Raw genomic sequence first — 27,414 nt, forward strand, 5'->3', positions numbered from 1 at the left:
TTGCTATGTGCTTGTATAATACTTCCAATGCTGATGTAAGACCCTTTAGCCCAAAAACCCGTTAACAATATCTGGCTTGACTACCCACTTCTCTTTGGTATTTTTCATCTGTCTTCCTGAGAAGTCAGAGAGGGAGTGATCATCTCCTTTTTAGTGCTTTCACTTCCCTTCCTGAGAAGTCAGGAGGGGCATGATCACCTCCTTTTTGGTGTTTTCACCCCTTTTCCTGAGAAGTCATGGAGGGCATGATCACCTCTTTTTTCGTGTTCTCACCTCCCTGAGAAGTCAGGGAGGGCGTGACCCCCTATGTTCTAAAACAAAAGAAAGCTGAAAATGTAGAGGTTTGAAACTCTGAATCAGACAAGAGAGCACTTAAGGCTACCTATTCAGTGTGAGGCAATAGCTCTATTAGCACATATTTGGATGATGGCTCTCCTCACCATTGGTGCTTGTTGAATATTTGGGAGTAGGCAAGGATTGGAGGATGGAGGGAGAAAAGTGAGAGGCACTTGGAGGCAAGAAGAGGAGGAGAGAGGCTGGAGATTGCAGACTCCAGAATCCAGGATTCATCTTTAGCAAGCTGTGTGGCAGCTTGCCTGTCTATTTCACTTCTCCCCCTAAAGACTAAGGACTTTTATTTATCCTGACTCTGGCTGACCATGATATCCTCCAGGGATCTAGCCCATACTTTATAGATAGTGAGCCTCATGATTTTGTATATCTTTGTCTCACTCAAATCCAATTCAAGCCAAGTTAAGACATCACAATTGTGATATCATTGGCCCTCTTTTTTATGCTGTCCATATTTTATTTCATTTTTTAAATAAAGCTTTTTTATTTTTAAAACTTATGCACAGATAATTTTTTTCAAAATTAATCATTGCAAAATCTTGTGTTCCAGTTTTTCCCCCTTCCTCCATCCCCTCCCCTAGATGGCAAGTAATCCAATATATGCTAACTATGGTAAAACATATGTTAAATCCTATATATACATAAATGTTATACAACTTTGCTGCACAAGAAAAGTGAAAGGAAAGAGGAAAAAATGAGAAAGAAAATAAAATGCAAGCAAACAACAACAAAAAGAGTGAAAATGCTATATTGTGATAATGTGTATAGTATGATATAGTGATACATACTCACTTCCAGAAGTCTTCTCTCTGTATAAAGATGGCTCTCTTCATCACAATATCATTGGAACTGGTCTAATCATCCCATTGTTGAAGAGAGCTATGTCCATCAGAATTAATCATTGTATAGTATTGTTGTTACCCTGTACAATGAGCTCCTGATTCTGCTCATTTCACTTAGCATCAGTTCATGTAAGTTTTTTCAGGTCTCTTTGAAATCATGTTGCTGATCATTTCTTATAGAACAATAATATTCCATAACATTAATGTACCATAACTTATTCAACCATTTTCCAACTGATGTGCATCCACTCAGTTTCCAGTTTCTTGCCACTACAAAAAGGACTGACACAAACATTTTTTGCATCATATGGGTCTCGTTCCCTCCTTTGAGATCTCTTTGGGATATAAGCCCAGTTGAAACACTGCTGGATCAAAGAGTATGCACAGTTTGACAACCCTTTGGGCATAGTTCCAAATTGTTCTTCATAATGGTTGGATCCATTCACAATTCCACCAACAATGTATCAGTGTCCCAGTTTTCTCACATCCTCTCCAACATTCATCATCTTTTCCTGTCATCTGAGAGGTGTGTAGTGGTATCACAGAGATGTCTTAATTTGCATTTCTTTGATCAAGAGTGATTTAGAGCACCTTTTTATATGACTAGAAATAAGTTTCAATTTCTTCATCTGAAAAATTGTCTGTTCATATCCTTTGACAATTTATCAATTGGAGAATGGCTTGAAGTCTTAAAAATTTGAATCAATTCTCTATATATTTTAGAAATGAGGTCTTTATCAGAACCTTTGAATATAAAAATGATTTCCCACTTTATTGCTTCCCTTCTAATCTTGTATGAATTAGTTTTGTTTGTACAAAAACTTTCAAACTTAATATAATCAAAATTATCTATTTTGTGATCAATAATAATCTCTGGTTATGCTTTGGTCACAAATCCCTTCATCCTCCACAAATCTGAGAGGCAAAGTATCCTTTATTCTAATTTGCTTATATTATCACTCTTTATATCTAAATCATGAACCCATTTTGATTTTATCTTGGTATGTGGTGTAAGGTGTGGATCAATGTCAAGTTTCTGCCATACTACTTTCCAATTTTCCAAGAGTTTTTGTCAAATACTGTAGTCTTATCCCAAAAGCTGGGGTCTCTGGGTTTGTCAAACACAAGATTACTGTATTCATTGAGTATTGTGTCATGTGAACCTAAACTATTCCCCTGATTAATTACTCTATCTCTTAGCCATTACCAAATGGTTTTCATGATTGGTGTTTTGTAATACAGTTTTAATTCTGGCACAGCTAGGCCACTTTCATTGGCATTTTTTTCCCATTAATGCCCTTGAAATTCTTGATCTTTTATTCTTCCAGATGAACTTTGTAGCTGTATGTTCTCAGTCCTTTACTCACTTTCATGCAGAAATAGATAGGCAGTATTAGCTAGCTCTTACCAAGAGGGAGAAAGTTAATTGGTGAACAAATGTTTAAGAGGAGTGAGGACAATGGTGGGCAGGAATATAGAGAATATTACCTGGGAGTTTGTGGGACAAGACTCTTTGAAAGGGTTAAGCTTTGTGTTGAAGCATGAAAATACTTCAAAATAAAGGGAGACCACAGTTGGAAAGAGGAAAGTGTAATAGGAAAGATATTTCCAGGGACAACAAAGTCAAGAACAGGTGGATACAATTTTCTGATGATTTCCATGTTTGTCCTTGGGATATTCAATCTCTTTTTCTATGCCTCATTTTCTATTCCACATCCAAACCCGTTCTCAAGAAAGACTCAGATATTAAATCATTGAAGCCCCACATACATATAAATAGCTGTTATTTTTTTTTCCCTTGGCACTTGGGTTTTCCTTCTGATTCATTATGAAGTGAAAGGTTTTCCTGCATTGTAAAGTACTTCCTGGCATCAGAAGAGTCAAACTGTGCTTGAAAGATAGGAATGGAGAGTTAGAGGTTCTTTCAGTACTCTAGAAATTGAAATATAAAATCATCCCTGTACCTCAGCTATATATAAAGCTGGACCTGTTCAAAGATCGTCTTTTGTCTGTTATACAGAGAAAAAGCACCAAAGTTACCAATAAAAATGCAAATGTGTTGTTTAAATGACTTGGATACTACCCTAAGTAAAAGTGATATATAAATATTCTGAATACATTTATGAAAGGTATAGAATGAAGGATATGTAAAGTTTGATAAAGATACTTGTGAAAATGAGGCTTGAATATGAGGGATGGTGGAGAGTCACTGGTCAATAAGAGATTTTGATGAAATAAGATTTAATGGGGAAATCCCAAAATAGAAGAAGGAAAAGTAGACAATAGGATAGAGAGATGCCAGAAACAAATTTCATCGGCTGCTTAGTTTAACCCTAAGCTCTGAAGGCTTTACTTGACAGAAGGAACATCAGTGGAAGAAGACTTAAGAATATGAGTAGAATGAATGTTCATAATAGAAAGTAAAGGAAATAAAAGTGAATTTCAATAAATAAATAATAAACGATGTCATTATTATGAGTTAAATTAGGAAATAACAGTACATATAGGGCTGTATATTCATCAAGTGAATCAGTTAAAATGTGGTAAAAGGAATAGCAGGTTGAAGAACTGCAGAGAATTTTTTTCCCCAGGAAGATTCCATTTATATAGAAATGTTAAACAAGTTTGAGACAGAAAATAAGCATGAGACAACAAAGTAAGCTAATCCTCTCCACAAAAACATTAGGTAAGAACAGGAGTTATTGAAGAATATCTCCTCATAAGATGCATGAAAATATTTTGTCACTATGCTCATTCCCTCAATACTTTGGATCAGAAAATGGATTATTAAAGAACTTGGAAATAGCCACTAAATTTGGAGAAAAGCATATTTCCTAATACCTTTATCCCACCCTGGGGTTGTTAGAACCATGCCTACCACTGCCTTGAGGTAAGAGATATTATAAGTCTGACAATGCCAAAGAATTTCCACTAAGAAGTACCAAATATGTAAACACAGGTTTGGTATGTCACTACAAATATATCTTATTATAATTAACCTATTTGAATATTCCCACTATAATAAATACATAGATAAACAGCTAGATAAATAAATAAACCTCGATATTAACTCAAGAGAAGGTAGTAAGGAATAATCTAAAAGAATGACAAATCTGTGAAGATTGGCTCTGCAATGTACTGACTTTGAATATGTCACCTAGCTTTTTGAAGTATTAGTTTCCTCATCTATAAAATGAATGCTTTTACTTAATGATATCTAGGGCATTGTAGAGTTACAATTCTATAATCCAATCAGTTCAATTACAATCCATACATGATCCAGAACATCATATATATATATATATATATATATATATATATATATGTATATATATATATATACATATATATATATATACATATATATATATATATATATTTTTTTTTCCCTCAATTACAAAGCATATCAAGATAATCATGATTTTCCAGGGTTCTAAAGAAACCATTATTCCATTTCCAGAAATGTCACCATTTGCATTATTAAATATATTGTTATAGAGATGTAAAATGGCTAAAAACTCTATAACAAAATATGTCATCATATGAGTAACTTTTTATTTATTCTTCTTTTATGGAAATTGGAGAACATAAAGATCTCCCAGAATTAAAATAAATAAATAAAAAGGCTGATGTTCTTATTTGAATTAGAGAAATAGTTTATTTGACATAGCAGAGTGAGATCTAGTAAGCTGGAACATGTGAACAATATATATGTGTGTGTGTGTGTGTGTGTGTGTGTGTGTGTAATATATATTTATTTATTATAGCTTTTTATTTACAAGATATATGCATAGGTCATTTTTCAGGATTGACAGTTGCAAATCCTTTTGTTCCAACTTTTTCCCTCCTTTCCCCCCACCCCTTCCCCCAGATGGCAGGTTGACCAATACATGTTAAATATGTCAAAGTATAAGTTAAATACAATGTATGTTTTCATGTCCAAACAGTTATTTTGCTTTGAAATAACTTTGAAGACTTTGAAATAGTATACAAAATGAAAAGGTTTGTATCTCTTTCAGTTCTTTATTGCTGCCTTTTGAAAATAGGATTCTGAGGTCAAAATTAATAAAATTACATTTATAGAAAGTGTGGGTTTGTATAATTCTGTTTTCTTGTAGCTCTCTAGCTTCAAGTACAAGGAATTATTTTAAAACTCATGGAAGGAAAGGATTAAATTAGTAGTTTTCATCTTTATATTGTAATTAAAGAACTGTGTCATCCAGAAAGTCTCTTAACTCTTTTGGACATCACATTTCCTTCCCAGAAAATCAAGGTGTTGATTAGCTACTTCAATGATGCTGATGAACAAAATTTTCTACTTGTTTATTTCAGTACTTAGGAAGAAAAATGTATTCCCTTGAGTTTAGAAGATTGAAATAAAGAGAGGAACTGAATGGATTTAATGTTGTATTAATATACATTTTAAAATGTCTCATTCTATTGGAGGTTTTCTAGGATAGCTGCCCATAGAGAAGATTATTATTGTTGTTATTTCTTCTTGAAGAGAACCAGGATATCAGGGAGGTGATACCATGACATGAAAGTGAATTGGATTTAAGTGAGGGAGAGCTGGGCAAGGTCATGTGCATCACTTTCCCCTCCAGAGTCATCTGGATCCAGTGACCAGATATACATGAGGAGGACTGGCGATAGCCCTGGAAGCAATGGGAGACCTTGGCCTTTTGAAGCTAAGATCTTCAGTAAGTCTCAGTTTTACTAAGGTTACACCTAATCAGTGATTAGGGCTAGGTACCAATTGAGGGAAAGAATGGCTTCTTTTAACTAGTCCTAGAGGTTTATTTTTTGAAAGAATGAAATAGGCAGAAGATAGTGGAATAAAATAGGAAATAACCCTTTCAAATTTCCTTCAAAATAATTAAAAATAATTCTCTAAGGTGAATTTCAGAACAGAAATAATTAAAAGTAGGGGAATGCAGTGGACCAGCCTAAGGTAACTTGTAAGGGCTTTTTGAAACTTCTGACCTTCCAGGGTGGTTGTCTAGCAAAGAAAAGTGATTAGGCAGATATATCCTATTTAATGAAGAGCAAGCTCTGAAGGCAGAGCTTCAGCTTTGGGAGCTTACTGCCCCAGGGATGGTATAATGAACTGACAACTAATGAGGGGAAATTGTGAAGGCTCTCTTGGTTCACTGGCTGTCATTGCAGTAAAGGAAGAATGAGCCCACACTGTCAAGGAAAATTTCAGAGTGATGGGGCCCTTCTCATTGTGGTCACTTGTATGAGTTTGGGTTCGGGGTTAGGGAGGCAAGCTAATGTCTGCATCACTGGAGGGACTGCAGGGAGCAAAAGCATTTTAGTAGTGATACTGTGGATCCTGATCTCATCTCAAGGGCAGACTCACTCACAGACTGAAAAATAAACTACAGGATCAATGGCCACACTGGGTCTTGGTTTATTGAATAATGGAAGAACCAAAAAATTAAAGACACTCATCTAGAGTTCAGAAAACAACAGCAAACATAATGAAGTCTGAGACATTGTCATCCAACCCCTGGATCATAGCCTGACCTTAACATAAAATTGACATCCAAAAAAAAATAGATCTTTAAAATGGATTAAAAAAAAGAAGAAGAAATAAAGAACTCAATCATTGATAGCTATTATGATGCTATAGAAAATCAAGATTCAAATTCAGACGAATTGAATGAAATAGAAATAGCTATTTATTTGTAAAGCTTCAAAGATAAGAGAACCAAAAAACTTAAAAAGAAAATAACTCCTTAAAAATAGAATTAGTTCAAGAGTGAACTACTATAATTTCATAAAACATAAAGAAACAAAATGAAATCAAAAGAATTAAAAATAGAAGAGAATATGAAATACATCAGTAGAAAAACAATTGAGCTATAAAACAGATCAAAAAGAGAAAATTAAAAAAAATATTTCAGGACTACCTGAAAATTATGATTAAAAAATGAGCCTAGACAGTTGGCTTAAGTACAGTATTATAAAGAATTACCCTAAAGTTTTAGAACAAGAGGGTTAAAAAAAGAATTAAAAATTCACTCATCACTGTTGGTGAAAACTTGCAGGAACATAATAGCTAAGTTTCAAAAGTTCCTAGGTCGAGGAAAAACTTTACAAACAACAATCACAAGATTTAAATATTGTGGAGGTACATTCAGAAAAACACAAGATTTAGCAGCTTTTACATTGAAAGAATTAAGAATATCAGATATGATGGGCCCAATATATATTTTCAACCAAGAATTATCTACCCAGAAAACCTGAGTGCAATCCTGCAAGGGGAAAAAATTAAAGACATTTAAAAGATATTCGTGAAGAAAATGCTAGACTCAAACAGAAAAACTGATATTGAAGAATCAGGAGAAATATAAGAAGATAAAATTTTAAAAGAAAGATTATAAAGAGTTTAGCAAGTTTAAGTGTCTATATATGGGGAAAAATTGTGTAATGCTTAAGAGTTTTAACATTAGTATCATATTTCAAAAAAAACATACATTGGAGACTAGGATTTGACTTGATTATGATATGATTGTATGATTATGATATGATGTAATTATATGACATAATTATAATGCTAGAAAATAAAAGTGAGTGAAGAGAAAAAGAATGGAACAGATGATTGTATTTTTAAAAAGTTGTGAATGGAAGTAATGGTAAAGTAGAAGGAAAGAAGAGATAGAAGATAGGTAGTACAGAAATCTTATTCTCATTAAAACTGAAGTTTAGAGGGAATAATGTATATATGTAGTGGGATATTAAACTCTATCAAATTTAAAGAGAAATAGGAGGACAAGGGGATATGTTAATGGAGGAAGTCTTAGAAAGGCACATGGATTAGGAAAACACTGATCAAAAGTAAATTGGACTTTTGAGGAGGGATAGGGTAAAAAAGAAAGAGAGAAGGATAAACAACAAAAAGACTAAGACTATCATTGATTTCCACAGAGTCTATCTGAGCTAGGCTGAACATCCTTTTCACTCAAGTGAGAGTAACTTTTCTTGAAGTTTTTCCAAGCTATCTTGAGCTGGACAGTGGTTTCATTCCATCAGACTCTATTCAAAGGTTTGATTTCATGTGAATTTTTGAGGGAAACTGGGAGAGCTTGAGCAGCTTCCTGGCTTTACTCCACCATCTTGGCTATACTCCCAGAAGACTAACTCTGTTTTCATCCTTGTTGACTTCTGTGCAAGATTTGATATATCAACCATGGCCTTTCGCCTGATTATTTTCTCCTCTCTGTGTTTTCATGATATTGCTTCCTCTAGGTCATCTTCCTTCCTATCTGACCACCTTTTCTCAATCTCTATTGTTCCATCATCATTCTTTGCCTATTCCCTTATTTATGAGTATGACCCTGGGCTTCATTCATTTTCCATTTTTTTCTCTTTTAATAATCTTATGGACTGACATTGATTCAGTGATCCCATTCAATTATTAATTCAATTATTGTTATATAGATGACTTCCAAATTTATATCTACTCATCTCTCTCCTGAGTTCCAGTCCTTCTTCATCAATTGTAAGCCATAAACTTCTACTTTTAATTCTATAAATATTGTTAATTGGATATCCCATAGCTATCTCAAACTCAAGATGGTATCATTTTGTACAAAATGGAATTGCTTGTCCTTCCCATAATTTGTCCTTGTCTGTAATTTTCATAATTCTGTCTAGAGCATGTTTGTTGCTATTATCCTCACCTTTGCACTCTCCCTCACCCTCACCACATTTTTTGTCAGAATAGATCAATCATGCCACATTTTAGCATCATGGGATCAGAGATGAAGCACATAAGTGATCCTACAAGCTATGTGTAATGCAGCTTCCTCCTTTGCTAGGGGAGACATTTCTGCTCCCATCACATCTCTAGCATCACTCTTCACTTGCACAGCTATAACCCTAATTGAGGGTCCAAAAGGAACTAGAAGATAGTAGTCTCCTTTACTCTTGTCTCTCACCTCTCTAATTCAGCTTCCACTATCCTGTTAAACTGGTATTTTAAAAGTCAGGTCATTGCCCTGCTTCAGAAGCTTCAGTGCATTTGTCTGAAGGTTAAAATACAAACTTAAATATTAGTTTTTAAAGCCACTCAAAAACTATTTATGTTCCAGACCAATATCTCATTCCCTTTTTTTTTTTTAATTCCTAGTCAACCTAGTCTATTAAAATGTTCCCTTTGTAGGATATCCTCCCTCCTACCTTCTTGAAAATTTTTGATGTCCTTTGAATCTAGAATGGTCTCCCTTCAAATCTAAAAACCCTCCAGGTTCAGTACAAGAAATATCTCTTATACAAGGCCTTCCTTATTTGCCCTGGTCAGTAGTATGTTTTATAAATTTTGATTCAGAAGCATACAGTAGTATAAAGAGGATCTGGCATTGGAATTAGAAAGAACTGGGTTGAAATCCATATCTGATATTTACTATGAGACCTCAGGTACTTTTCTGTGCCCAGATTACAAATTGTGAAATTATTTCCTACAGCAGTATAGGAACTTTCTTCCATCTGGAAATTCCCTGGATCAATGAACTCCTAAATATAAGTTCAATTTATCTGTAATACATACCTCTCTTACATATACCTCTCTCTGTCACACTTTCCTTTCACACCACTCTCACAACTCTTATACCTTTCACATATCTCAGACTTTCTTCCTTTTCTCCCTCCTTCACCTTCACCTCCTTCACTCCCTCATTCCATGAATACTATTTATGTAGTTTGTGATAAAAGAAATTCAATAACAATCTTGAATTGATAAATGGTCAAAAGATATGAACAAAAGAAGAAGAAATTAAGTTCTATACAGGTATATAAAATGTTTCAAATAATTATTGAATAGAAAACTGTAAATTTAAATAATCTTGAGGTACTATCCCACATCTATTAAATAAGCCAAAATAATAGAAGGGAGAAATAATAAATATTGGAGTGAATATTGAAATAATGACAAATTATTATACTGTTAGTGGAAATGCAAAATGATCCAATCATTTTGGAAAACAATATGAAATTATGCACCAAAAGATATAAAAATGTGTATATCCTTTCACTTGGCAAACATGAAAATAAAAATAAAAGAATGTACAGGTCTCAAATATTTACAGTAGATCACTTTGGGTGAATTTTGGAAATTGAAGAGATGCCCATCAGTTGGGGAATGGCTGAACAAGTTGTGGTATATGATTTTGTTTCTTTGTTTAAATTAAATTAAATTAATTTTAATATACATTGCTTTATTAATCATGCTGAGAGAAAAATCAGAACAAAAGAGAAAAAACACAAGAGAAAAAAAAAACAGAAAAAAGAAGTGAACATAGCATGTCTTGATTTACATTCAATTTCTATAGTTCTTTTTATAGATGAAGATGACATTTTCTATCCAAAGTTTTTTGGGATTGCTTTGACTCCCTGAACCACTCAGAAGAACAAAGCCTTTCATAATTGATTATCTCGTATTCTTGCTGTCATTGTGTCCATTATATTCCTAGTTCTGCTTGTTTTGCTCAGCATTAGTTCATACAAATCTTTCCAGGCCTTTTAAGATCTGCTTGTTCATCATTTTTATGGAACAATAATATTCCATTACCTCCATCAATTACAGTGTATTCAGTCATTTTCCAACTGATGAGCATCTATTCATTTGCCAATTCTTGCTACCACAAAAAGAGCTGCTAATAACATTTTTGCATATATGGATCCTCTTCCTTCCTTCATGATTTCCTTCAGTTTCGGATCTAGTAATGGCACTACTGGGTCAAAGAATATGCAGTTTGATAACCCTTTGGGCATAGTTCCAAATTGCTCTCCAGAATGGTTGGATCATTTTACATCTCCACCAACAATGCATTAGTATGCCAGTTTTCTCACATTCCCTCCAACATTTGTTATTGTCTTTTCTTGTCATCTTAGCTGATCTGAAAGATGTGAAGTGTTGCCTCAGAGTTGTTTTGATTTGCATGTGGTATATGGATGTGATGAAAACAAAACAAAAAAAACTTGCTTGATAAGCAAGTTAACTTTAGGGGAAAATGGGAAAAAAAAAAAAACAAAACAACTTGACTGAGATAATGAAGTGAAACAAGCAGAACCAAAAACAAACAAAAATATTCTAATCAATAACAGCAATATTATTCAAAGACTAAGCTAATCTGAGTAATGTGAATATTCAAATCAACAACAAACGGATCTGTGGAGGAAAATGCTATGTACCTCCAAATAAAGAGCTGATATATGAAAATATGTATCAAGTGATTTCACATACATATCAAATTGTTCTTTTCTAGTGCAAGATTGGGAGGGAGACAGTTCAGAATTCAAAATGTAACAAGATATAGATGTGTGTGTGTGTTCATGCATGCATATATGTGTGTGTGTGAACATATATATCTGAAAAAGAAAGAAATGAAACAAAAAATAACAGTTACTATGGACACTGTACAATAGCTCTCTGTTTTTAAATTGATTATATGTCTTCGGATGGTGATGGAAAACTCTAATAATAACTGACTTTTGTTTCTAGACAATTTTCATTAAGAATGTGAATACATTGATTCCAGAAGAAACTTTTCTTTTATATATTTGTCATCAGTTATATATTAATTTGGACTTAGAATATAAAGAATTTGAGAGTGGGATTAGTCAGTATGTTACTACACTCAAAAGGTTGTCCTTTGAATTCTAATATATAATACTCACAAATGAATGCTATTTATGTAGTCTGTGATAAAAGAAATTCAATAGCAATTATTAGGTCACCAAGAAACTGAGTACAAGGCAATAAATTTTTCTAGTGAATAAATGCTGAGTTAAAATCGGAAGAACCATAATATATAACATCAATATGGCAACCACCTGTGGACCAAACATAGAACTAACTCCCAAATTTTCTCTTTTCCTAAAGTAAGGCAGACTTTTTTCTTTTATATATATTCTGCATGTTGGTGTTATATCCCCAGCTGGCCAATAATGATGTTTAGAATTCTAGTTCTCTTTCTGATCCAATGGTTAAACTTTGGTGGGACCCATTAATGTACCTTCTAAAGGTCCAGCAGTGTTTTTTTCTGATTTACACAAAATCAGTCACAATAAACATATACTCAGAAATGAAAAGTTTTAAATAATTCTATTTCATGGCATAAAATTAGTCAAAATTAGAATAATCAAACTTTTTTCTCAATAGAAAATAAAAGCAGAAATAAAAGAATAGGATCTACAATGCACATACATACATAACTATTCTTCTTCTATCCTTTTTATTTTTTCTGTTAGAAAATAAAACTCTAATACTGTTAGGCTTATGAAACTGTTATTATCCCTTCATGTCTCATTCTTTGCGACCTCATGGACTATTGCATGTCACTGTTGTCCATGGAGTTTTCTTGGCAAAGATACTGTGGGGGACTTGCTATTTTCTTCTTTATTGGAATAAAATAAATAGAGGTTAAATGATTTGAACAGCGTCATACAGCTAATAGGTGTCAGATCATATTTGAACTCAGTTCTTCTGTCCATTGAGCTAGCAAGGTCCTCTAATGAATCCCAGACAAAGTGTTTGAGCATACTTCTGTCCTTGCAAAATGTTGAGAAAATATGATAGTCTTTCACTGCCAAGAAATTCACTTAAGTTAGAAAACTGCCAAATGCCTCAAATCTATAATAAGGCTCAGATAAACTTTTTGGGTTTACGCTTTAGCTAACAACAGGACTAAGTCTTCAGGGGGTGGAGCCAAGATGATTGAAACTACACATTTATTTCTGACCTTCTCTACAACTCTCACACTCATTACAAAATCCAGCCTTTGAATTAAGCTCTGGACCAGCAGAACTCACAAATATTGGGAGTGTAACAAATTATCAGCAGAAGATATTTTGAAGATCAGCAGAAAAGGTCTGTTTCAATTGGAAATGGGAGGGAGGCAGCCAGCACAAGCAGCTGAAGACAAATGCCAGCACAGACAGCAGAGTCCCAAGGTAGTCTCCATGGACCGTGAGGACTCTGAGTGATGGAGAATCTACAGGGAGGAAACAGACCAGAAAAAGCCTGTTTCAGTCAGAAATAGGAGAGAGGCAGCAAAGCACAAACAGCTGAGTACAAATGCAAGCACAGATAGCCCAGAGCCCCAGTGCAATACAGACTTTGTGGAGGTGCTGCATACTCAGGCGGGCAGTGTGGATTCCCCATGGCAGAGAATTTACAGAGAGGAATCTACAGAAATCTATAGCAGTGTTAGCTACTCTGCCCTGGTTGCAAGCCAGTAGATTAGCAGAGAAGTTATAAAACATCCACACAAACACAAAAGACAATAGTGAATCTTGATGGGAACTGGACACACCCACCCAGAAACCAGGAGTGATTCAGCACTGACCCAGGGCAGCCTCAACCACTTGGAAAACCTCCCCTGTCCTAAAGGCAAACCTTAATTAAAAAAAAAAAGTTAAAAAGTAAAGAGGTTTCTGATGATAGACAGCTTTTATGGTGAAAGAAAAGTATAGATTTCAAACCCTGAGGAGACTAAAGACAGATTGTCTCCAGATGAAGCCCCAAAAGGTGGTATAACCTGTTCCCCATCACATAAGGCTCTCCTTGAAGAAATAAAAAGGATCTTAAAAGAGAGCTAAAAGAAAAATGGTGAATGGACATGAAAATTTTACAAGAGTATTTGGAAAAGGTCATATAACTCATTGAAAGATAGATTTGATAAAATATAAAAAGAAAGCAACTCCCAGAAAAACAGAATGTGAAATAAAAAAAGAAAATAACTCCTTAAAAACATTATCTGTGAAATGGAAAAGAATTCCATAAAACAAAACAATTGTTTTAAAAATTCAATTGGACAAATACAAAAAGAAAGAAAAAGAAAGAAAGAAAGAAAGAAAATAATTCACTAAAATTCAGAACTGAACAAATGGAAATTAATGACTCAATAACACAACAGGAGTTAATCAAGCAAAACCAAAAAAAAAAAAAAAAAAAGAAAGAAAAAAGAAAAAATAGAAAAAAAAAAGTGAAATACTTAATTGGGAAAACAACCAACCTGGAAAATAGATCTAGGAGAGACAATCTAAGGATTATTTGATTCCTTGAAGCACATGATGGGAAAAAAAAGAGTCTCAACACTATCTTTAAGGAAATCATCAAAGAGAACTGCCCAGATATCATAGAATCAGAAGGTAAAATGAGCATTGAAAGAATTCACCAAATGCCTCCTGAAAGAGACCTCAAGGAATAATGTGTCTAAATTTCAGAACTATCAGCCCAGGGAAAAAATATTATAAGCAGCCAGAAAGAAACAATTCAAACACTGAGGAGCAACAATAAAGATTACACAATATAGCCAAGAATAAATTAGCCTGCTAGACTGAGCATTTTCATTCAGGGAAGAAAATGGACATTAAATGAAACTAGTGAATTCCATTTATTTTTGCTGAAAAGACCAGAGCTAAACAAAAAATTTGACCTTCAAATATGGAACTCAAAAGAAGCATAAAAAGGTAAAAAGAAAAAAAAAAAACTCTTGAGAATGTATTTCTGTTATGGATATACATTGTGAGGACATGTATAATCTGATTTTACTGTTATATTATAAAAAAAGAAACTAGAGATGGAAAAGGGATTGTAAAAGAAAAAAAGGGGGAAAGTAGAAATAAAATGAGGGGAATTGCATCTCAGGAAGAGGCAAAGAAAACATATTATAAATGAGGGAAAGAAGGAAGATGATGAATATTGCATGAATCTTAGTCTAATCAGATTTGGCCCAAAGAAAGAATATTAGATATATTTGATTTCACCAAGAAACATCTCTCATCTTTTAGAAAAGTGGGAGGGGAAAGAGGAAAAGGGAAGGGGTAGGCTAAATAGAAGGGAAAAGAGAAATAGTAGGAGAAAGGTATAAGAAAGAGAGATGGTCTCTAAAAGGAGAGGATTACTTGAAGCAAGTAGTGCTCATAAGCAAAATACTGGGAAAGAAAGAGCAAAAGGAAAGAGAAAAGTATAATTTGAGGTTAATAAGATGGCAGGAAATACCATAAGCAGTTTTAAATGTAAATGTGAATAAGGTGAATGCTCCCATAAAATGTAAGCAGATAGCAGACTGGGTTAAAAGTCAGAATCCTCTAATGTAATGTTTACAAGAAACATATGTAAAGCAGAGCAATCCATACAGAGTAAAGGTAAAAGGCTAGAACAGAATCTCTTATGCTTGAAGTGAAATTTAAAAAAAGGAGGGGTAGCCATCCTAATCTCAGATCAAGCAAAAGCAAAAATTGACCTAATCAAAAGAGATAATGAAGGAAACTATATCTTGCTAAAGGGTACTATAGACAATGAAACTATATCAATATTAAACATATATACACCAAGTGGTGTAGCATCTAAACTCCTAAAGGAGAAGTTAAGAGAGTTACAAGAAGAAATAGACAGCAAAACTATAATAGTGGGAGATCAAAACCTTGCACTATCAGAACTATATAAACCCAAGCCACAAAATAAATAAGAAAAAAGTTAAAGAGTTAAATAGAATACTAGAAAAAAAAAAAAAACTAGTTATAATAGATCTTTGGAGAAAATTGAATGGAGATAGAAAAGAATATACTTTCTTCACAGCAGTTCATGGAACCTATAAAAAAAATTGATCATATATTAGTACATAAAGACTTCAAATTCAAACACAAAAAGGCAGAAACAGTAAATGCATTTGTTTCAGATCACGATGCACTTAATAAAGGGCCAGGGGAAAATAAACCAAAAAGAAATTGTAAACTAAATAATCTCATCCTAAAGAATGAATGGGTGAAACAGCAAATCATAGACACAATTAATAATTTGATCCAAGAGAATGACAATAATGAAACAACATACCAAAATTTGTGGAATGCAGCCAAAGTGGTAATAAGGAGAAATTTTATATCTCTAGATGCTTACTTGCATAAAATAGAGAAAGAGAAGATTAATAAATTGGGCTTGCAACTAAAAAAACTAGAAAGAAGAAGAAACTAAAAACCCCTAATCAAATACCAAACTTGAAATTCTAAAAATAAAAGGAGAGATCAATAAAATTGAAAGTAAAATAAAAAATATTGAATAAATAAATCTAAGAGTTGGTTTTATGAAAAAAAGGAACAAAATAGATAAACCTTTAGTTAATTTGATTAGAAAAAAAGGAAAGAGGAAAATCAAATTGTTAGCCTCAAAAACAAAAAGGGAGAACTACCAACTAATGAAGAGGAAAGTAGAGCAATTATCAGGAGTTACTTTGCCCAACATTATGACAATAAATTTGACAACCTAAGTGAAATGGAGGAATACCTATAAAAATATAGATTGTTCAGATTAACAGAAGAGTAAATAAATTACTTAAATAGTCCTATTTTAGAAAAAGAAATACAACAAGCTATTAATCAACTCCCTAAGAAAAAAATCCCTAGGACCAGATGGATTTACATCTGAATTCTACCAAATATTTAAAGCACAATTAACTCTAATACTATATAAACTATTTTTAAAAATAGGGAATGAAGGACTCCTACCAAATTCTTTTTTATGACATAGACATGGTATTGATATCTAAACCAGGTAGCACAAAAACAGAGATAGAAAATTCTACACCAATTGCTTTATTGAATATTGATGCAAAAATTTTAAAGAAAATATTAGCAAAGAGATTACACAAAGTCATCCCTAGGATAATACACCATAACCAAGTAGGATTTATACCAGCAATGCAGGGGTGGTTCAATATTAGGAAAACTATTAGCATAATTGACTGTATCAATAACCAAAATAACAAAAACATATGATTATTTTAATAGAGGCAGAAAAAGCATTTGATAAAATCCAACACCCATTCCTATCAAAAACACTAGAGAGTATAGAAATAAATGGACTTTTTCCTTAAAACAGTTAGTAGCATCTATTTAAAATCCTCAGCAAGCATCATATGTGATAGGGATAAACAAGAACCATTCCCAATTAAATCAGAAGTGAAACAAGGTTGCCCACTATCATCATTGCTTTATAATATTGCATTAGAAATACTAATCTTTGCAATAAGAAAAGAAAAAGAGATTAAAGGAATTAGAGTAGGTAATGAGGAAACCAAATTATCACTCTTTGAAGATGATATGATATATACTTAAAGAATCTAGAGAATCAACTAAAAACCTATTAGAAACAATCCACAACTTTAGCAAAGTTGCAGGATACAAAATAAATCCACATAAATCATCAGCATTCTTATATATCACTAACAAAATCCAACAGCAAGAGATACAAAGAGAAATTCTATTTAAAATAGCCATTAATAATATAAACTATTTGGGAATTTGTCTGCCAAGGAAAAGTCAGGAACTATATAAACAAAACTATAAAACACTTTACACACAAATAAAATCAGATCTAAGCAATTGGAAAAATATCAAGTGCTCATGGATAACTTCAAGCTAATAATAATAAAGATGACAATACTGCCTAAATTAATCTATTTATTTAGTGTTATACCAATAAAACTCCCCAAAACTACTTTATTGATCTAGAAAAAATAACAAAAAATTCATCTGGAAGAACAAAAGGTCAAGAATTTCAAAGGAATTAATGAAGAGAAAAGCAAATGAAAGTGGCCTAACTGTAACAGATCTAAAACTATATTATACAGCAGGGGTCATCAAAATCATTTTGTACTGGCTATGAAATAGAGACATTGATCAGTGGAATAATTTAGGTTCACAGAACAAAATAGCCAATGACTATAACAATCTAGTTTTTCAAATACTAAACTGAAAGGACCCAGCTTTTAGGATAAAAATTTGCTATTTGACAAAAATTGCTGGGAAAATTGGAAATTAATGTGGCAGAAAGTAGGCATAGACCCACAACTAATACAATATACCAGGATAAGGTTCAAATGGGTTCATAATCTAGACATAAAGAATGATATTATAAACAAATTAGAAGAACATAGAATAGTTTACTTCTCATATTTGTGGAGAAGGAAAGAATTTGTGACCAAAGAAGAGCTAGAGATCATTATTGATCATGAAATAGATAACTTTGATTATATTAAGTTATAATGTTTTTGTACAATCAAAAGTAATGCAGACAAGATTAAAAGGGAAGCAATAAACTGGGAAAACATTTTTACATCCAAAGGATCTGATAAAGTCCTCATTTCTAAAACACAGAGAATTGACTTAATTTTATAATAGTTCAGCCATTCTCCAATTGATAGTCAAAGGATATGAACAGATAATTTTCAGATCAAGAAATTGAAACTATTTGTAGCCATATGAAAATGTGCTCCAAACTATTGATCAGAGAACTGCAAATCAAGACAACTCTGAGATACCACTACACACCTGTCAGATTGGTTAAGATAACAAGAAAAGATAATGAAGAATGAAGGAGATGATATGTTCTGACTAGCTTTCTGAGGGCCTTTAGACCAACCTTGGTCTCAGCAGAGTAATCTCCAGGAGAATACTCAGAGAAAGTCCAAAGTCTTTATCATCTCCTTCACTGTCGGTCTCCTTTGCCTAGGCCAGGGCTAGCTTTCTGAGGGATGTTCACATGGGCCTTGGTCTTAGTCGACAAGTGAAGGAGACAGGACAGCCACGAGGAGGGTCTTTATCTTCGAGTCTGAGCTTCAGCCTCCAGTCCTCTGTCTTTTCTTTCTCCAAGTCTCTCTTCCCTCCCAGATCTCTTAGTTTTTATATATTGTGTTATAAGTACATCATCATAGGTGTCAATCTTATAGAATAGATATCAACTTGTAGAACTATACTAAGTACTAAGTACATATAAACTGGAGAATCATTATCTCAATTCCATGGAGTTAACAATTCCACTGAGTTAACATCTTGTTGTAAGATTACTTGTTTCAAGTACACTTGGCCCTCTACATGGAGAGGCTGTGGGAAAACTGGGACACTGATACCTTATTGGTAGAACTGTGAATGTATCCAACCATTCTGGAGAGCAGTTTGGAACTATGCTCAAAGAGTTATCAAACTGTGCATACCCTTTGATCTAACAATGTAACTACTGGGCTTATATCCCAAAGAGATCTTAAAGTAGGGAGAGAAACCCACATGTGCAAAAATGTTTGTGGCAGCCCTTTTTGTAATGGCAAGAAACTGTAACTGAATGGATGCCCATCTGTTGGGTTGAAAGGCTGAATAAATTATGGTATATGAATGCTATGGAATACTATTATTCTATAAGAAAGGACCAGCAGGATAATTTTAGAGAGGCTTGGAGAGACTTACATAAACTGATGCTAAGTGAAATGAGTAGAACCAGGAGATCATTATAAATGGTAACAGGAAGACTTTACAATGATCAATTCTGATGGACATGGCTCCCTTCAACATTGAGATGAGTCAAACCATTTCTACCTGTGCATTGATGAAGAGAGCCATCTACACCCCGAGAAAGAACCTGGAGAACAGAGTGTGGAACACAACATAGCAAGCATTCTCATTCTCTCTGTTGTTAGTTGCTTGCATTTTGTTTCTTTCTCAGTTTTTCTTTTTCTTCCTTCTTGATCTGATTTTTCTTGTACAACAAGATAACTATATAAATATGTATACATAAATTGGATATGACATGTATTTCAACATATTTAACATATATTGGACTACCTGCCAGCTAGGGGATGGGGTGGGAGTAAGGAAGGGAAAATTTGGAAGAAAAGGTTATGCAAGGGTCAATATTGGAAAAAATGCCTATGCTTATGCTTTGTAAATAAAAAGCTTTAATAAAAATATAAATAAAAACCCAGATAACAACTGGGCTATATAACCTTTCCCCCGTCAGGCTTTAGTATCAGGGAAATTTGTTTTATTCAATCAGATATAGATTAAATTATATTTCTTCTCATTTCAAAGTATATGCAAAGACTATTATCCCCCTCTCTCCTTCTCATACCAGGGGGAGAGATATTTGTATAGGCAACATAGACAACTTCCTAAAATGTTTCCCTTATCTCTAGTACTAGCTAGAAAATTCTGATTTTCTTCAACAAATTAGGGCACAGTAAATCAGTTCCTTTCTTTCAATCAGTTGTGTTCCTAGATAAAATAGCTATAGAGCCTACCTATCAGCTTTAACCATCTCTTATTAGTTTCTATATTCTGTCTCAAATAAACAGCAAATTTTACCACGTGTCCCAAATCCTCATGTCACCAACTTCCTCCATTGCTTCTTTTTTCATCTGGTTATCTCCTTATCCCTTTATTTCTAATGCTTGAAATCTGATTCTATCTGTATTTGTGACTTATTTAAGGTGTTAAACACAATATTCTATCAGTATTTCATATATAAGTGTAACCTTCCTTATTAGTCTTTACATACTTTCCAAGTAATTATTTGATATAATTTATTCAGCTATAATTCTAAAATAATTATATAGACATGTACATATAATATATGTGATGCACACACATCTGTGTCTGGATCTATGTATTAAACTAATGGGACACAATATTCTGCATCCATATTTTTCTCTGAAAATCTTTGGTCCTCAAATGTGTCCCTCAGTGTATTTATCCAAGGGCATTTTAATTTCAAATCTTCCAAACTGTCTGTATTTCTTCTCAAACATATTTGTATGAGAACTATTTATTATCAAGTTTATTTGATTAATTTGGGAGAAACTGTTTTGGATGTTTTCATTTTGTATTGTTCTTTTCAAGAAGGAAATAAATGTAATTTGTGGTTTTTGTTTGGGTGTGGTTTCTTCCTAAAAATGCTTACTCTGTCCATTTCAGAAAACATTATAGCCAAATATAAAAGGAGCATTATTTTAAGTATAAATTTGGAATAGTTGGAAATTGATTTTTACATATAGAAATATAGTACTATTAAGATAGATTCAACTCAGATCTCAATAAAAAAGTCCAAGAAAGTAGATATAAAAGAAAAGGCATCTCTACTTTTAGGTATGTGTGTCATAAAATATGAGTCATAAGGTATACATTTATCTCATTGTAAGAAACTTTTAGGACTACATTCAAAATATACTTACTCTCTCTTCAGATCTTGTTTTAAGAATCTGTTTCCTTCCTTTCTTTCTTTCTTTTTTTCTTCCTTCCTTCCTTCCTTCCTTCATTTCTTTCTTTCTTTCTTTCTTTCTTTCTTTCTTTCTTTCTTTCTTTCTTTCTTGCTTTCTTGCTTTCTTGCTTTCTTGCTTTCTTGCTTTCTTGCTTTCTTGCTTTCTTGCTTTTTCTTTCTTTCTTTCTTCCTTCCTTCCTTTTTTTCTTACTTATTTTTTTAAATTTTTTTTTGCTAAGGCAATCGAGATTAAGTGATTTGCCCAAGGTAGGAAGTGTTAAGTGTCTGAGACCAGAGTTGAGCTCAAGCCCTCCTGATTTCAGGGCTGGTGCTCTATCCACTTTGCCACCTAGCTGTCCTGGTTACCCTGGGTTTTTTTGTTTGTTTGTTTATTTTTTTAATAGAAAAATTAGGAGCAATAAACTAAAAGCTTCCAGAAAGAAAAGAGGCTAATTCTTCTAATTAACAGGAGCAAAAATGACAGCTAATTATCATAGTATGCATATGCAAGAAAAGAAACCTATAAAAATAAACATGATGACTTAAACTAAAATAGTTTAAAAGAATTTATTGTAGAGAAAAAAAAATGCTTGCCCTTGTTTATGACCCTTAGGGAATTAAGATGAAGATGAAGAATAATTATATTGACTCCTCCTTTTGGCTATCACCCTTGAAATATGGGCATTGCAGGCTTGAGATACTTGTTATTTTTTATCCTTATACCATTGAAACCAATTCTCTAGTTGTAGTCTTTGACTTCTCTCTAAGTGAAAGTTTTACCTATGCCTGACTAGAGAATGAGAATGCAATGAATAACTACAAATGATCCATCAAACTATCTTCCTATCAGACAAAGTATCAATTAAATTGCATTTACTTAAGGGCAAAAGATCTATATCCTAACATGCTTTGGGATTTTTATTACATTGAATAATCAAGATTATTTTTCATATTACTCTCATCAGTAACTAGATTTATCAAGGATTCTCTTTTTCCTATATATCATCACCACTGTTTTTTTTTTCTCTTTTTTTTGCAATTCCTCATTTACAAATAATGAAGCATACTTACCAAAATAATTTTGAAATGCTTAAATTTATCTATAATAATCATTGATACCTTAATTATTTTTCTTTTTTTAATTTATTTTTTATTAAAGCTTTTTATTTTTCAAATCATATGTGTGAACAATTCTTCAACATTAGCCCTTGCAAAACCCTGTGTTCCAATTTTTCCCCTTTCCTCCATGCCCTCCCCTAGATAGCAAGTAGTCCAATATATGTTAAACATGGTAGAAATATATGTTAAATCCAACATATGCATACATATTTATATAATTGTTGTGCCACACAAGAAAAAAAGAGAAGCAAAATAAAATGAAAGCAAACAACAACAAAAAGAGTGAAAATGCTACGTTGTGAACTATACTCAGTCCCCACAGTCCTTTTTCTATGTGTAGATGGCTCTTTTCATCACTGAACAATTGGAACTATATCAAATCATCTCATTGTTGAAGAGAGCCATGTCCATCAGAATTGATCCTCCTATAATTTTCTTGTCGTCGTGTATAATGATCTCCTGGTTCTGCTTATTTCCTTTAGCATCACTTTGTGTAAATCTCTCCAGGCCTCTCTGAAATCATCCTGTTGGTTGTTTCTTACAGAAAAATAATATTATCTAACTTTCATATGCCATAATTTATTCAGTAATTCTGAAATTTATGGATACCCTAATTAAATTAAGAATTTTAAAAAACTTAATGCTTAGGAAAAGGTCTGCCATTTCAGACAATAAGAACCAGGGAAGAGGCCTACTTCAGTTTCTGATGCTTCTTTTCCCAAATGGAAAGTCACTAATTATCAGTACCCTGTATACTTTCTCCTGGGTATCTTCCATGGATATTCTCTCTGTCTCTTGTCTCCCTCTCTTTCTCATTCTGTATCTTCCCACTGCTGCCTTCTATATCTCTTTATAATAAATTCATTCTGGTTCACAAAATTTAATCTCTCATCATACAGTTTCTCCATATCACAGAAATGCCATCAGTAAGTATACTACATATTGGAGAAAATGAGCATATTTATACTATTGAAATTTAAGGAAAAGTCTATTTGGAAAACAACAGATTATAATTAAAAAGTATAGGATCTTAAAGATACCAATTTTAAAAAATGTGTTGATTTTATATATAGCTAGAAATGTACATTTTAGTGAATGTACATGCTAGAAATGTACATTTTAGTTAATGTCATCATACAGATGTGTTTAAATTTATATGTGGCTTATACATAATGTAAGCAATACATATTATGCTTGTGTATATGTATTTATATAAATATACTTACATTTCATCATATTGAATTAAAGAGTTCCTTTGGGGCAGAAAAAAAGTAATTTTCATAGGAACATATAACCAGTATGCGTCACCTTTCTTATAGAATACATAAACATAACAATAGCTCCTTTTTAAACAAGAATATAATTGTGAAGTATATCATATCAATATTTCAATTCCTATATTAGTTGGTTCGTTTTTATCTTTCTTTTTTGAAGAGGACCAAAATAAAATTACTGTGTTAGAGTTAGGTTACAGCATGTACAACTGTGGCTGATCAGATCAATGGTAGCTCAGAGTATGCTAGCAAAAGTCAGGTACAAATAGTCCATGTGCACATTTGGGATGGATTTTCTAAATCTGCTCATCTCACATTATTTTTTGAACTATTTCAATTATGCTTTACTCATAAAACACAGCACCTTCTCTGATGAGGGCACACTGTGCTGGGCACGCCTGTGTCAGTGTCTCTCAGGTCATGCAATCAATTCCAGAATTTTTCAGAGACTTTCTTTATTGCTTCTTTTGATTACAATGTGAGCATTTGCTTTATGTGGATTCTTCATGAAATAGCCTGTTATTCAAATGTCTGACATTAGAACAACTCAGCCCATTAGGGAAAATATTTGAGAACAAACAGTACCTATGTTGGATCTTAAGGGATAAGAAGGAGAACATTGAAATGAAAGAATATTAGAAGTCTTGGTTTAAATTCTGCCATTAAAAACTTTTAATGATATGATCAAAAAGATTTTAGATTCTCTGAGTTTTAATTCCCCGATATGTAAAACACATAAAATATCTTTTGCCATCCACCACACTTGCTGTGAAACTAGGATATTACTGTATTTTACAGAAGTTAAAGTTCAATGTTAATATCTGTTAATGTAATTCTTCTAATTTTTAATATTAATCCTATAGGCCAGGGTTTCTTAACCTTTCCTCTGTGTTCAACACATCTGGAAATTTAATAATACAAAAATCATAACCGACTAAAATGCAAAGTACTAGTTAAAGGTTAGTGAAACAAATGTGATTTTTCCCCATCCAAGTTTACAGTTCCCCTGAAATCTATTAATGGTTGCTGTGGACCCAAGTTTTAGAAGCTTTACTTATAGACAGAAAAAGATGGAATCTGGGAAAGGGAAATAGTACATAATGGCTATATTAATGCATTATGAAAAGGAGCTATATGAGAAATGGCAAACTAAAATCAGATCATGGAGACCCTTAAATCTAAGCTTAAGAAATACAAATTTTATTCTGTTGTCAGTAGAGAATGTTTCTGAGTAGCATGAATAGGTATACTTAAATCTGATCACTGTGTTTGGTTCAGGATAAATTGAAAGGGGAGAGACTATATTTTATCTTTGAACTTCAAAGTTGTACTGTGGTGAATTTTAAAAACCCCACATTAAAATAATAACAATAGTAATAAATCATTTGAGAAAATTTGAGGAAAAATTTTGAGTATAATTACTTTTTAGAGGCTTTATCTTTCTCTAGGCTATTTTGTGCTATTTTTTATTTCTGTGCTTTATTTAATATTTGCACTTTTGAAACTCAATTTAAAAGAAGCAATATGGAAAACTTCTGTGTTGTAAGAAAATTTTAGACCAGTTTTTGTTTTTGAAAATTGATTTAATTGGAGGGATGCATAAAAGAATAGATGATAGAAATTTGATATCTGAAATCATTTAAATTCTGCTCAATACTGTATCTGTTGTATATGTCAAGCTAATCAGGTTTTACTTTAGGAGAGAAACCAGTTTAGATGAAGGCAGCATTCATCCTCCTTCCACAAAATAATGAGAATAAGACTTATTTTTAGTACTAATCCCAGTGCTTCTTTCTATACCTGTTCCAACATGAAGACATTTCCTCTGGTTCTGTGATTGTGCTGATTAAGCGCCTCTATCTCACAGGGTCTGGGAACACTTGACTTCCCCTCATGCCTCACTTCACAAGTCAGATGTTTCATTAGTCAACCAGAGCACATTATCTGCTGTGTGTTGTTGTTTAATTAAAAATCATGTGATTCACCCCTAATTCTATGTCCAGTCTAAATATTGTCCCATTTCTTATGCCCCATTTAAGCCAAATGTGTGAAATAAATGAAGCGACTATATGAAATATAAACAAGAAAGAGAAGACTGCACAAATATTAATTGTCCATTTCCCATTTGCATTTCAAAAAATTGTGAATGAATAAACTTGTCCTAATGACCAGCTGTTCAGTTGTAAATATCACAATGATTTATTCAACAGGATCAATTGGGATTTTGGAGCACGAGTATGATTAACATTAGATTATATGGACAGTTACTTCAAGAACTTTTTACTTTAGAAGTACAACATAATATGAGAATGCTCTAAAAATGGGAGACAGAAATATCTTTTTCCTGATTATTTTTATATGTTGATGTCACATTGTGTCTTTCAGAAGATGCTTATAAGACCCAGGTTAGAATTGATGATGAGCCTGCATATTTGGACATTTTGGATACTGCTGGACAGGTAAGTAATATCAGCAGACTAGTCTTATCCTCCCCACCCCCCAAGGACAAGTACAAAGTTTTCAATTTCAAATAAACAATTTAGAGAGCTAATTGATCATAGAAAGACTCATTAAATTATTTCTTATTAGATTCTTGTAGTATTTTTTTCTTTGACCTACAGGTTATGGATTTTGATCATGATATTCCTGAAAGATTTATTTAGGTTTTTTTTTTTTTTTTTTGCATATTCTTTTCATTTCATTTTGCCAATAATAAGTCCTGGCCAAGAGCCACTTTGTCAGTCTCTGGGTTTTGTTTTGCTTAGAGTAATTTTAAATAACAGTTGCTTATGTTTTGGCCAGAAAACCTAAAGGTCTCTCCTCCCATATAGATAGATAGATAGATAGATAGATAGATAGATAGATAGACATAGATATAGATAAATAGAAAGAGAGAGGGAGTGAGAGAGACAGATAGTAAGGCAAAGAACTGTCTATCTCTCTATCTTTCTATCTACCTATCTATCTAGATGTATGTCTATACCTATATATCTGCATATGCATTCATGCATGCACATGTGCATATATGCATGTATATATGTACATAAGAGTGCACACATAAATAAATGGGTGTGCATTTTTTCCACTAGATAAAATAAGTCATTCTGCTTCCTTTCTTGCCTAGCCTTCACCACTGATTGCACATTGCCTCAGTCAAATTGAAACCTACTAAATAAAGACTTTAACTTAAAAATGCCAAGAAAGATTGACTATATCCAGTCATTCTGATCTATATCTTGTCTCTGGATTCAGATGGTTCTAGAGGAAAAAGTGAGGCTGATGACTTTGCATAGCTCTCTCTAACTTAAATGCAATATACTTCCATGGGAATTGCCTTCCTAATGCCATGGTCATCTTTGAAAATGAAGGACAAATAGCCACAACAACAGCTCTATGGTTCTAAAAAATCTGGACAGTTTTTCTTTTTAAGATTTCCAAAATTGTGATATCTGGAATTTTGTAATATTTATTTACATATTTATTTATTTATTTGTTTTTGTTCATTCATTTATTTATTTCATTTATATCATTTTTTTTTTAGGTCCAAACATACTTAAATAATGTCTCTTCAATCTGTTTTCCAGTTCAGTTGGTTTTTCCTCTGAGACACCTGACACTTACCTTTCATAGTTCTCTTTCCTTTTCCCCCACCCCAACTATTCTAAAAGCAAGTTCTTGATTTGGTTATGGTCTGAGCAACATGCCTGGGGCTTCTTCTGGCCAGAATTCCATTAGCCAGCTGCTACAACCAGTCTCTCTCAGTCATCTAGAAAGCTCTTGTTTTACAGTATTAGAA

The 27,414-nt window shown here is 32.9% G+C and overlaps 1 protein-coding gene across 1 annotated transcript in view; it reads left to right on the forward strand.

Annotated features, from left to right (window-relative positions):
- The window catches only part of RIT2 (Ras like without CAAX 2), a 552,797-nt gene that overhangs the window by 182,046 nt on the left and 343,337 nt on the right, over positions 1-27,414 (forward strand). The window contains exon 3 of the mRNA XM_051969691.1: positions 26,004-26,077. Coding sequence (XP_051825651.1) covers positions 26,004-26,077 — 74 coding nt within the window. The remainder of the gene's footprint in view (positions 1-26,003; positions 26,078-27,414) is intronic.

The sequence above is a fragment of the Antechinus flavipes genome, chromosome 1 (assembly GCF_016432865.1).
Source record: "Antechinus flavipes isolate AdamAnt ecotype Samford, QLD, Australia chromosome 1, AdamAnt_v2, whole genome shotgun sequence".
Taxonomy (NCBI): Eukaryota; Metazoa; Chordata; class Mammalia; order Dasyuromorphia; family Dasyuridae; genus Antechinus; species Antechinus flavipes.